The 12,543-nt window shown below is 43.7% G+C and overlaps 1 protein-coding gene across 1 annotated transcript in view; it reads right to left on the bottom strand.

Annotated features, from left to right (window-relative positions):
* Positions 1-12,543, bottom strand: part of CAPN15 (calpain 15) — an 80,631-nt gene that overhangs the window by 40,171 nt on the left and 27,917 nt on the right. Inside the window, exon 2 of the mRNA XM_082261075.1 lies at positions 2,922-4,074. Coding sequence (XP_082117201.1) covers positions 2,922-4,074 — 1,153 coding nt within the window. The remainder of the gene's footprint in view (positions 1-2,921; positions 4,075-12,543) is intronic.

Genomic DNA, 12,543 nt, shown 5'->3' on the forward strand with positions numbered 1-12,543 from the left:
TTTCCCCCTGCAAATAGAACTTTCTTTTGGTGGTTTTTGATCATTTTTTATTTTTTGCCTAGTGGTGAAATAATAATAAAAAAAAAAAATTGACAATTTTGAAAAAGAAAACATTATTTACTTTCTACTATAAAACATATCTATCAAAAATTAAAAAGTAAAAAAAAAAAAAAGAAAATTTCTTAATAAATTTAGGCCAATTTGTATTCTGTTACATATTTTTGGTAAAACAAAAAAATCCCAATAAGCGTATACGGATTGGTTTGCGCAAAAATGAGAACGTCTACAAACTATGAGATATATACTGGAATTTTTGTTTATTTTTATACTAGTAATGGCAGCGATCAGCGACTTATAGCTGGACTGCAATATTGTGGCGGACAATTTGACACTGACACTTTGTGGGAACCAGTGACATTAATACAATGATCAGTGCTAATAATATGCAGTGTCACTATACTAATGGCTGGGAAGGGGTTAAACATCTAGGGCAATCAAAGGGTTTAAATGTGTGCCTAGCCAGTATTTGTGTGAACTTTGTGAGATACTTTTACTAAGGGATTATGCAGGGATGTTGCATTGCGGGGAGATAAAATCCATCACATCCCCACTTTTAGAACAGAGCTCTGCCTTGTTTGGAAAGGTGGAGCTCCTGCCAGGCTCTCTCCTTGACAATTGGCAGGTGCCACCAGACAAACCCATTGGCAAGCACCCACTGAACAGCCTCTGCGGTGACTAATCACAGCAGAAGCAGTGCACATGCGCCCCCTAGGCCGAAGTACAGAATCATGTATATATACACGATTCTGCACAGGACAGCCGCTCTGCAGCAGTAAGGCTCCATTCACATGTAGGCGTTATGGATCGTGGTCAGAATTGCTGCCATCCCAAACAATTGCAAATCGCGGGGCACCCGTGCGATTCCTGTAACTTGCAAAGCCACCCCAAACGCGACGCGCTTTTGCCGCGATTGTCACCCGAGGAATAGCGGTAAAATCACGCAAACAGAATTGCGGACGCCTGTCGCCCAAAGGTACAAGAACTTCTTTTGGGCGTCAGGTGCCCCGCGATTCCATTTGCGCGATTTTACCTCGATTCCACGGGCGACAATCTCTGCATTTTGGGGTGCTATTGCAAGTCATGGGAATCGCATGGGCCTCCCGCGATTTGCAATGCTTCAGGATCGCGGGCATTATCGCGGCAATTCTGCCTGCGATCTGAAACGCCTATGTGTGAATGGAGCCTAAATCTGCGATGGGGCAGTCGTTAAGTGGTTAAATAATAAGTTCAACTTTTCTTTTTTTAGCTTTTGCCGCCAAAAAAATAGTGCATTTGCTATTTTATTTTTAGCAGCCTGGAAAGCATTGCACCAGCGATCAGCAGATCCCGGGTGCCATGCAGGTCTCCAGCAGACGGTCAGTGTAAGCTGCCTGCCCCGTACAGATTCATACATCATACAGGCAGGCAGTTTTACGGTGACATGAAGAATAAATAAACTACCACAGCACTCAACAGCACCATGGTAGTTCATTGAGAACTACAAGCCGACAGCCGCAATGTCGCAGTCACGCGCAAAAAAAAAAAAAAAATTGCAGATCGCCGCCATTACTAGTTAAAAAAAAAAAAAACAATAAAAATGACATAAATTTCCCGTAGTTAGTAAAACGCAATAACTTTTCCGCAAACCAATCAAAATACGCTTATTGCGATTTTTTTACCAAAAATATGTAGCAGAAAACAAATTGGCCTAAAATGTTACAAAATTTAGATTTTTACATTTTTATTTTTGAGAATTTCATATAAAAAAAATGTGAAAAATATTATTTTTTCAAAATTGTCGCTCTTTTTTTGTTTATAGCGCAAAAAATAAAAAAAAAAAAAATCGCACAGGTGATCAAATACCACCAAAAGAAAGCTCTATTTGTGGGGAAAAAAAGGACGTCAATTTAATTTGGGTACAGCGTCGCACGACCGCGCAATTGTCCGTTAAAGTCACGCAGTGTCGAATCGCAAAATAGGGCCTGGTCTTTGAGCAGTCAAATCTTCCGGGGCTGAAGTGGTTAAAGACTGTTTCAACCTACATGAAATTGATGATCATTAGCACATGATTGGTATAATTGGTTAATGATACACCTGACTCTAAACCTACAGAATCCCTGACTTTGTACAAGTGTAAGAATCGATGTTGATTTGAAGCCAAAGGGAAGTCACACCAAACATTGATTTGATTTCAATTTTTCTTCGGTTTACTCATTTTGCATTTTGTAAATTGATAAAAGCAAATAATTAAAATATATATTTTTGAAAGCATTCTTACTTTACAGCATTTTTTTCACACCTGCCTAAAACTTTTACACAGTACTGTACATTTACACTATACACCAGCAGTTTTAGATTTAGTATTTAGCTGTTGGGGTGTAAAGGAATGATTTGGATGGCTCTGCCCACTGTCCTAAAATAAGGAATAATTCTCTTGTATTTGGGTAATGTGATGAAACAAGACATGTGAGTACCTTCAGTATAAGAAAGCTTTACTGTGCTATGCTAAGGAAGGGAGTTAAAAGCGTTGATCAGTTCCACCAAACAACTAGCCATTTAAAGTGGAGCTAAAGACGAAAATAAAATGGCGTACAGGCAGGCTCTTTATTGCAGAAGAGATATGCATCCAGAGTGGATGGGAACAAAGGTATATAATATGGGTAAGAGATCCAGCAGCTGGCGTCAACAAGCCAGCAGGTAACAAAGCCTCCAATGGTATAACATTTTTGAAGAATTCTTTAAAACCAGCCAACTTCACCATGCTGGCCCCTGGGTCAATATTTCTGGCCATGCGACGAACAGAAAGGGAGGAACTGATGAAGGAGAAGGCGTTCTATGAAGTTCAGAGAATTTTCTAAAAAAAGTACTTGTAAATGGCTTACCTCTCGACAAAAACTGACAATATTCTCCCAAAGCTCCTTGGCTTCACCCTCGTCCGTCTGCCTTCGTGTCTCCGCTCTGACACTCTCTCTACGCCGCAGCATTCTCCCCCCTCGCTTGTGGTGCTGTGCCAAGTATACCTGCGGCGTGTGGCAAGCCACACAGTGTGTGGATAGAGTCTCATTTAAGAGGGTACACGCCGGGCAGGCCCACTCTGCCCTACGGGGAGCTGGTATGGTGATTACTCCTGTGCTGGAGGGTGATGGTAGTCCCTCAGTTCCAGTTGAACCATTAAGACCCTCATTTGTCCGCACTGCACCACAAACTCGACATCTGCTGGCACCACTAAGGTTACGAAAAGTGCATTTCCCACACGGCCAGCTGGTGTCAGGGCTATGTGGCTCAGCAGAAGATGGAGTTGTTTCAGGGGTTGGTGCTTCCTCTTCCAAGACGCTCAGGCGTTTAGGAAGTCGACTTGAGGTGGAAGGAGGAGGAGAGAGCGGATTATCTGGTGCCACTTCCCTTCGGCTTCTTGGTACGGGAATATTATGTGGTCCAGGTGACAGTGGCAGTGATGGCAGCGGTCTGGGGGAATCGGGTTCACGAAGAGGACCTGAGGCTTGTTCATCTGAGCCCTGAAATGCAGCAGGAGGTGGGACAACCTCAGGGACCACCAGCGCCTCCGGTGGGATTTTGGGCAAGGACAATTTGCGTGGCCCACCACAGGCAGAGCAGGAGCTGGATACAGGAGTGTTAAGCAGAGTGCAACGTGGACAACTCCACCCAGTAGCTGGCACAGATGGCAGGCTAGGAGGAGTAATGTCCTCAATGTCTGAATCTTGGGTAGGAGATCCTGCGTCCTCATGAGGTCCGCGTGAGATGCCATTGGGAATGACAGGAGGGGGCAGGAACCCACAAAGCTGGCAACTGGCTGGAGGTGGTGATGGGTTGATGGGAGCGAGATTGGAGAAGGTGCAGCGACTGCAGGACCAGCGTTGCTCAGCTGAGCTGAGCCGCAGTATGTGGTTGAGGTCTGGAAGGTGGCGTGGAGCTTCGCAGATGGAGCAGTGTCGCTGCCCCTGGGGATTCAGGAAGGTACATCGGCAGCATGACCACTCCCCACAGGAGGAGGGGGCAGCCATAGGGACTGGAGGCCTAAAAAAAAAAAAGAGCAATAAAAAAAGCCAGTGAGCCACAAAGAAAAATTAGATGAAATAGCGAATATACTCAAACAGGTACAGGAATGTTCAATAAAAACAGCATTAAAAGCAAACAAGAATACAAAGTTAGTAAGGGTGAACAATCACAGTGAACTATTTAAGTTGCAAAATTGAAAATATATAATATAAAGCCGGATTTTCGACTTACCGTAAAATCCTTTTCTCTTAGGTTCATTGATGAATGCAGTCCTCTGATGCATATCAGTAGGGTAATACCGCCCCCTACACGAGTAGGACACTAGACAGAAAGAATTTCTGGCTACGCCTATGGGCAGGCAAGGGGGGTACACCCTCTCTCTTCCTGCATAGGATGTCAGTTTTGTATCAAAGCAGTGTCAGAGAAAAGCACACCAACCCACTCAAAAAATTAGAGGGGCGGGTACTGCGTCCGTCAATGAACCTAAGAGAAAAGGATTTTACGGTAAGTCAAAAATCCAGTTTTCTCTATGGTTCATCGACGGATGCCGTCCTCTGATGCATATCAGTAGGGACGTCCCGAAGCAGTACCAAAATGAGGGGTGGGAACAGCAGAACAAAGAGTCCCCAAGGCCAACATGGCCAACCAGGCAACCATAAAAAAATTACTTCTATGCCAGGACCAAAAATCACAGCAAGGAACTAGGTCCTCACTCCTGACTAGGCAGATTCAAACTGACATCCTATGCAGGAAGAGAGAGGGTATACCCCCAGGAACTGCCCATAGGCGTAGACAGACATTCTTTTTGCCTAGTGTCCTACTCCTGTAGGGGGCGGTATAACCCTACTGATATGCATCAGAGGACTGCGTTCGTCCATGAACGATATATATATATATATATATATATATATATATATATAGCAAAACAGAGAGTGGCACTAATGGGTCTTGAAAGGTGAACACACAATAACGGTTTTATTTCCACGAGCCACAAGCTAGTCTTCCTCAGGAACTTGTGCCTCGAAAACTCTAAATAAAACAGTTATCGTGCATTCACCTTTCAAGACCCCTGAGTGCCGCTCTCTCTTTTGAATTATATGCACTACAGTCTTTGCTGTGCACCCGGGCCCATTTTTTTTTTTTATCCCTGATTTGTGTGCAGTGGCAACCATTGGATATCATATATATCTCTATGTATACACACACACACACTGGAGATCAAAATTACAACGTACAATTTCCTAAATTTAAAGGTCACTGCATAGTCCTATTTGAAATGATCTAAACGGGAGTAAAAGAGCAGTTTTGTTAAGCATATTCCATGATTTACATATTTTGAAGCACAGCATAAAAAACTTCAATGAAACTTGAAAAAGATCATTGATCAAAATTAGAGTAGAGTGTTAATCTGGCAATTTCTTTGACAACCTCAATTTAACTGGCAGCCTAAAGCCTCGTACACACGCACCGATTGTTGGCTGTGAATTTTCGGCCAACGTCCGATCGGCCAATTGTCGGCTTGTTAGTATGATGCTTCCGACAACCGACTGCGACTTTTCGGCCGAACAAAATCTGGTGTGCATGCTATAAAATTTTTGTTGGCCGTCAACAGAACGGCCGATTGCCGAAATCTGTACTGACTGACGAACAGACAAAAATCAGATGAGCAAGACTGGGCATGCTCAGAGAAGAAAAAACACACGGAAAGTAAACCAGCACATGACATCACTTCTGCAGTTGGTTGTTGTTGGCCGACAAAATTCGTGTGCAGTCTAGAGCAGTGTTTCTCAACTCCGGTCCTCAGGGCACACTAACAGGCCAGAATTTAAGTATTACCTTGGGGAGATGCAGACTAGAATACTGCAATCACTGAGCAGCAAATTATATCACCTGTGATGTATTTCAGTTTTCTTGCAAACCTGGCCTGTTAGTGTGCCCTGAGGACCGGAGTTGAGAAACACTGCTCTAGAGCACATTTCAACCAACACAACAATACTGGACAAAAGACGGCCGATCGGTTGGCCAACAATCGGTGCGTGTGTACGAGGCTTAACTTTCCAGTTTTCACTGACCTTGCAAGATGGTGAGCCCTTCTAAAGTTACTGAAACTCTCCAGCAGCAGGTTGTCCAGATGAAGACCCTTTCAGCCATAGCAAGAGAAGTTTGTCCTTCCAAATCTGTGATTTCTAAAATATTGCATCTTTACAACCTCACAAACTCATACAAATCCCCCAAGAAGGCTGGTCGTCCATGAAAGACAAATGCAAAAGAGGACAGGATAATGAGGAGAGTCTCTATAGGCAATCGGTTCAACACTGCAGCTGAGATTGCTCTCCAGTTTAGCTCTGAACAGAGTAGGGATCTGTCTCGTCATACAGTGTCTTGCCATTTAAGAAAATGTGAACTAAAAGCGCACTCTGCAGTGATCATACTTCTTTTTAGCAGAAAGAATCTAAAGGCTAGACCAACCATTGCTGAGGAACATGTGCGGACAGAGGAGAACTGGTCCAAAGTTCACTTTAGTGATGAAAGCAAGTTTAATTTTTTTGGGCCCGATTGGAAACATTATGTTCGTCTTCGAACTGGGGAAAGACTAAACCCAAAGTGTGTAAAGAAGTCAGTGAAAGCTGGAGGGGGGGAAGCGCCATGGTTTTTGGGGACGTTTTCTGCAGCAGGAAATTCTGGTGCGGACCAAAAAAAGTTCTGTGCGACTTTGGTCCGAATGTGATGCCAATTCAGCCACACAATCTGTATGGCTGAATTCGCAACACACAGACATTATTATTATACAGGATTTATATAGCGCCGAAAGTTTGCGCAGCGCTTTACAATATGAGGGAAGACAATACAGTAACAATACAGTTCAATACAGGAGGAATTAGAGGGCCCTGCTCGTTAGAGCTTACAATCTAGAAGGAGGGTCAAGTGAAACAAAAGGCAATAGCTGTGGGGGATGAGCTGATGGAGAAAATGGAGGTAGAGTTGTTAGGTGTGGGTAGGATAGGCTTCTCTGAAAAGGAGGGTTTTCAGAGATCGCCTAAAAACTAATAGAGTAGGAGATAAATCGGACAGCTAAGGGTAAGGAGTTCCATAGGATTGGTGAGGCTCTGGTAAATTGCAGTTGGTTTGCAGAGCAGTGCGCTCCGAATTACATGTGATGTCTGACGTCGCATATGTGTGAACCGGGACTAATTGTTGATTGTTAAAACCTTCAGAAATGTTAGTTGCAATCTTTCTCCATGCTACAGTCATTGCTGTTCTCTAATTTTGATCATTGTATTTTCTACAAAATAAAGTTTTTTTTTGTTGAAGTGCCTTGGTTATTTTGAAAAACACTGTTCTATTAGGATGGTATCCCCCACAAGAAAAAAAAAAAAATAAAAAAAAAAAAAAAAAATCGCTCAAATGTTGAGCTATGAAGATTACATTATTTCTGGAAAAAAATCAAATGTTTAGAAATTGTTCTGGAATTTTGACTTCCAGTGTGGAACTCCAGAAAGTGGAACTTCTGCCATAACTTCCATTACTTTTGCCATAACTTCCATTACTTTTCTTTTTAAGGAAGGGTTAAATAAAATAAAAAAAGTTCTTCTTGCTATTGGTGTCCCATGACCACTAGAAAGTAATAAAAGTTTTATAACCTTTCCCCAATCTAGCTAGAACAAATATAAACTAGCTTTGTTATCAGTTCAACATTAAAGTGTAGTCTAAAAATAAGGTTCATAATTGCACCGTTGATTAGATATCTTATATAAGCAATTTCAGATTTCTCTGTTTGCAAAGCCAGAAAGGAAGATTATGCTTCATTTAAAGTATCAAACTCTTATTTAAAAAATGTTGCGATGCTAATTAGCATCAATAAAAAAATTCTAAAAAAACAAAACAAAAAAAAAAAACAATACTTTTTGCTCCTAGATGATTCATACCAGCTGTCATTAAATGGCGGCCCAAGAACGGACCGCACGATGCTTCCGCCCGGACCGTCAGGCCGCCACTATAAGCAGTCATTGGTTTGCTGGGACCGCGGGTGTTCCAGCAACCAGTGATGACCCGTGTGTGCGCCCCCTCCCCCCTGCTTCTTACTACGGTTCCCGGATCACTCCCAGCCAGGCCGCGAGTTGGGGCGTGACGTCACCTCCTAACTACGGCTCCCGATTCTCACTCTCAGCCGGGCTGCGAGTTGGGACGTGACATCACGTGCGCCCGCCCCCCTGCTATTCGCGGTTCCTGGCTCCCACACCTTGCGAGGTATAGCTCGCATTTTCCACCCCAAAGGTATGTTGTGCACATTTTTAAGGGGGTTGCTTATTTTGTAAAGTGCAGATTGAAGGGCATATTTTGTTAAGGGGCACACTGATGGGCACATTATGTTGTGCCCATTAGAGTGTCCCATAAAATAAAATATGCCCATTAGAGTGCCCCCTAACATAAAATGTGCCCATCAGCGCGCCCCTTATTTTATGTTAAGGGTCACGCTGATGGGCAAATTTTATGCTAAGAGACTCGCTGATGGGCACATTTTATGTTAAGGGAAACTCTAATGGGCATATTTTATGTTAAGAGCAACGCTGATGGACACGTTTTTTTTGCCCATCAGCGTGCCCCTTAACATAAAATGTGCCGATCAGAGTGCCTCCTAACAGAAAATGTGCCCATCAGAGTGCCTCCTAAATCAATTGTCGTGCAATACTCGTGCTTCTGGAAAAAAAAAAAATACAAAAAAATAATAATAAAAAAAAAAAAAAACAGGACAAATGTGAATCTAGCCTTACCCCGACTCAGCAAATTCCTCCATCTTTTGCGTCTCAAACGCTCCCCTCCCAGATAATGCAGCTCATGGTGGGAGGGTTTCAGCGACAAAAGCAGCGCTGTCTATACAGAAAGTGGGAATATATGAGGCCAGGTGCTATTTGACAATATAGAGACTTGTGAATTAGTGGTGAAATTTTCTGACAGCAATGCCCTCGGCCTCATCTTCTCACCCCACTGTAGTGCAAGCAGGCACATCTTACAGGAGTGGTTACTCTGAATTTAGAAGCAGTGCAGCATTGTTGCCTCAACACCACAGGAAGCTGCATTAAGTGGACTTCACTGGCAGGCTCAACAGATATTTAAAGTGTGTAAATACAGATACAAATATGATTAAAAGAGAAGTTCGGGAATTGGAAAAAAAAAAAATCATACCGAATCCAGCTGCAGCTGCCCCCCACTGGCTACATCCCGAGGACTGAGCAATCAAAGACCACTGATGCTGAGTTCTCCCCCTCCGCTCTGAGCAGAGGGCAGTGACTGTTAGTCCCAAACTCTCTGCTCTGCCCCTCCAGTGCTCACTGGATCGTTGGGCTGTGGAGGGGGCAGGAGGGGCTCGCTCAGCCTCTCAGCAGCATGCTGAGAGGCAGAGCCAGCTGCCGGTTCAGGCATCTGGGTGGATCTTGACGGTACAGTCTGGATCTTTCCCAAGCCTGGATTGGCTGAGGGACATCAACCGACATCAGGCTTTAGCCACAGGGATCACAGGAGTAACGAGCTAACTGCACTCCTGTGATCCATAGGAGAAGTATAGCCAAAATTGCTTTGGCTACACTTCACCTTTAAGTGCTGCAACACATATATTTTTTTAATGGGAGGCCAAAGTTTTATTTTAGGAGCTTTACCGCAGCAACCCCATGTCCCATGATTCTTTCCACTTTAGAAAAAGCACATACATACCTCTATACCTCCAGGTGCTACATTTTCTGCTGGGAACATTTGCTGAAAGTAGAAGATATCACTGAAGCCTGCAAGTGTTGGTATGATGTGCGTTGCCACATAGGCTTAAGTCCTGGACAAGGTGCAGTTGAGGGAGACAATACTGTGCCTGCAAGGCTCTCACTGATTACCCAACTGGCCTCCTCCCATTAAAGGATACAGCAGTACCTTGGAGGTCAAGCAGGATGAACCAGCAAGAGCTGTGGGGGACCCAAGAGCTTGACAATTCCAAAAGTGGCAACTTTAGGGGACAATTTCTACTGAATGGAGCAGTGCTTGGCTGCATGGGTAGTGGGAAAGGTATTTCAAGTCTTCTTTAACAGATAAGCCTTTCCTGCATAGCTTTACTGTAGTGACAGGGTCATTTCAGCATTTGTAGGACTGCTAGGCTCCATTCACACCTAAGCGTATTGCAGCGACAGCTGCTGTGCTACGTTTTTTTGGGGGGCTTTTTTGTGTTGCGTTCTTGGAATGGAGGGAGGCCCATTCAAAAAGTTTAAAAGTTAAAAAAAAAAAGTGGCACAAATTTTGGCACAGAGCCAGGAACGTTTGGCCTTTCGTTTTTTTGCCATGATTTTTGTGTGTTTTGTCACACTATGATTGGCAAAATTGCACTGCGTTTGGGGTTCCATTAAGAAGTAATGGCATTGCAAACGCGTCCCCTGTTTTGCTGTGATTCTGAAAGCGTGGGCAGAATCCCACGGATCTCCCTGCGATTCCAAAACACTCAGGTGTGAACGGAGTCTTAGTTGCACAGGGGCAGAGAGAGCAGTTTTTCTAATGATGCACTACAATTGAGTTCCCTGGTCAGATTACATGTTTAACAGTGGCAATTTAAGGTTGTGTGTTCATATGATCAATCAATTTGATTGAAGGAGGATATAAACTTGTGAAAACATAAAATATAAATATGGGGACTGCTTTATGAGCAATGAATTTGTATTTTCATCGAGTCCTTTGATTTATACAAGCCTTTCCAAGAGCAGAGCCATATTGGTGGGCTTAATACTCTACTGCAGAGGATCAATGCAGCTAGGTCACCACCACCACCCCACCAGAAGATTGGACAAGGAAGGAGCAGCAACAGACTGATGAGGCCTCCTCTGATATCTCCCTGTAAGCATGTTCCTGACAGGGGATTCTAGGACAATATCCTCTCTGGACAATATCCCCCGGACATTATCCCCCCGGACAATTACTCCCCCGGACAATATCCCCCCCCTCTAGCCCTAACCCTATGTCCAGGGGGATGTTTTCCGGTGGGATATTGTCCGGGAGATGTTGTCCTGGGGGGATATTGTCCAAGGGGGATTATGTCCAGGGGGATATTGGCCGGGAGATGTTGTCCAGGGGGGATTATGTCCAGGGGGGATTATGTCCAGGGGGGATTATGTCCAGGGGGGATTATGTCCGGGGGGGATTATGTCCGGGGGGATATTGTCCGGGGGGATTATGTCCGGGGGGATATTGTCCAAGGGGATATTGTCCAAGGTGGATTATGTCCCGGGAGATGTTGTCCAGGGGGGATGTTTTCCGGGGGGATGTTGTCCGGGGGGATATTGTCCCGATACCCTGACAGGGACAGCGGATCCCAACTAACCCATGATTCTACCTCCACCAAGTCAAACTCAAGGACTTACACGAACAGCATTTAAAAATACATTTCATGACTTTAATGAATATATAACAACATTCACAGGTGTCTTTCAAATCTTTAGCTGGAGCTCAGCTTTAACCTTCTGTGACCTGACACAATTTCCATCTAAGTTCCTCGAGGGTCCACTTTATCTCTACCATGCATTACTGGGCAGTTCTGATTACTGGAAATCCTTGTTGGAAAATTCTGCTGTCGTTAAGCAGCTGTTCCCTTTCTCCCTAGATAAGAGAAGATGCTCACCGCACACGAACTGCAAGATACCATTGGCCAAACCAGGAAGGAAATTCATGGGCTGTGTCACCATCTTCTCTTCCTTATGTCCTTGGCGAGAGAACCTACTGGTGTATGGCTTTCCTAACCTATCACATTTTACTTTTCGGAAGCCAGGACAAATGGACGATTTAAAATGAGATAATATACAGTAATGTGCTTTGCTCTTTGCCTTGCCTAAACCAAAACGTGAGCCGTATATCAGTATGCCTCCATTCTCGGGAAGTTCTCGGGAAGTTGATACCGTCATAAAGATAAAATGGAGAGATAAACAGAAACTATCATTGGGTATTGTGCAAATAGAACATTAATACTGGCTACATAAAAAAAATAAACCAATGAATCACAAAAAGATGTCAAAGCAAAAACACTACATGGGAAACAGCATTTGTCTTTTCACATTAGTGTTCTGAAACAATAACAGTGGAAAGTTAAATCCGGCTCTTTAGGCCCTGAGAGGGACCTGAGCTACACCATTTTGTCTCTATACTTACTCTATACACCTTAGATTGTAAGCTCCTCGAAGGCAGGGACTGATGTGAATGTGCAATGTATATGTAAAGTGATGTGTAAATTGACAGCGCTATATAAGTACCTGAAATAAATAATAAAATAAATAATATACTTCATATTATGCAGCTTTGTGCTTTAAGTTTATGAAATCTCTTTCAGCACAAAGCTGCATAATGGGGGAGCTTTAGCTTTTTCTGATCGGAGTCTCAGTGTGCCCAGCTGGATCCAGGAGAATGACTTCAGCACATAGGAAAGAAAGACAGAGATCTGTGTCTGATATAAATTCCCCTGGATCCAGC

This window comes from Pelophylax lessonae, assembly GCF_965119305.1.
Source record: "Pelophylax lessonae genome assembly, chromosome: 6".
Taxonomy (NCBI): Eukaryota; Metazoa; Chordata; class Amphibia; order Anura; family Ranidae; genus Pelophylax; species Pelophylax lessonae.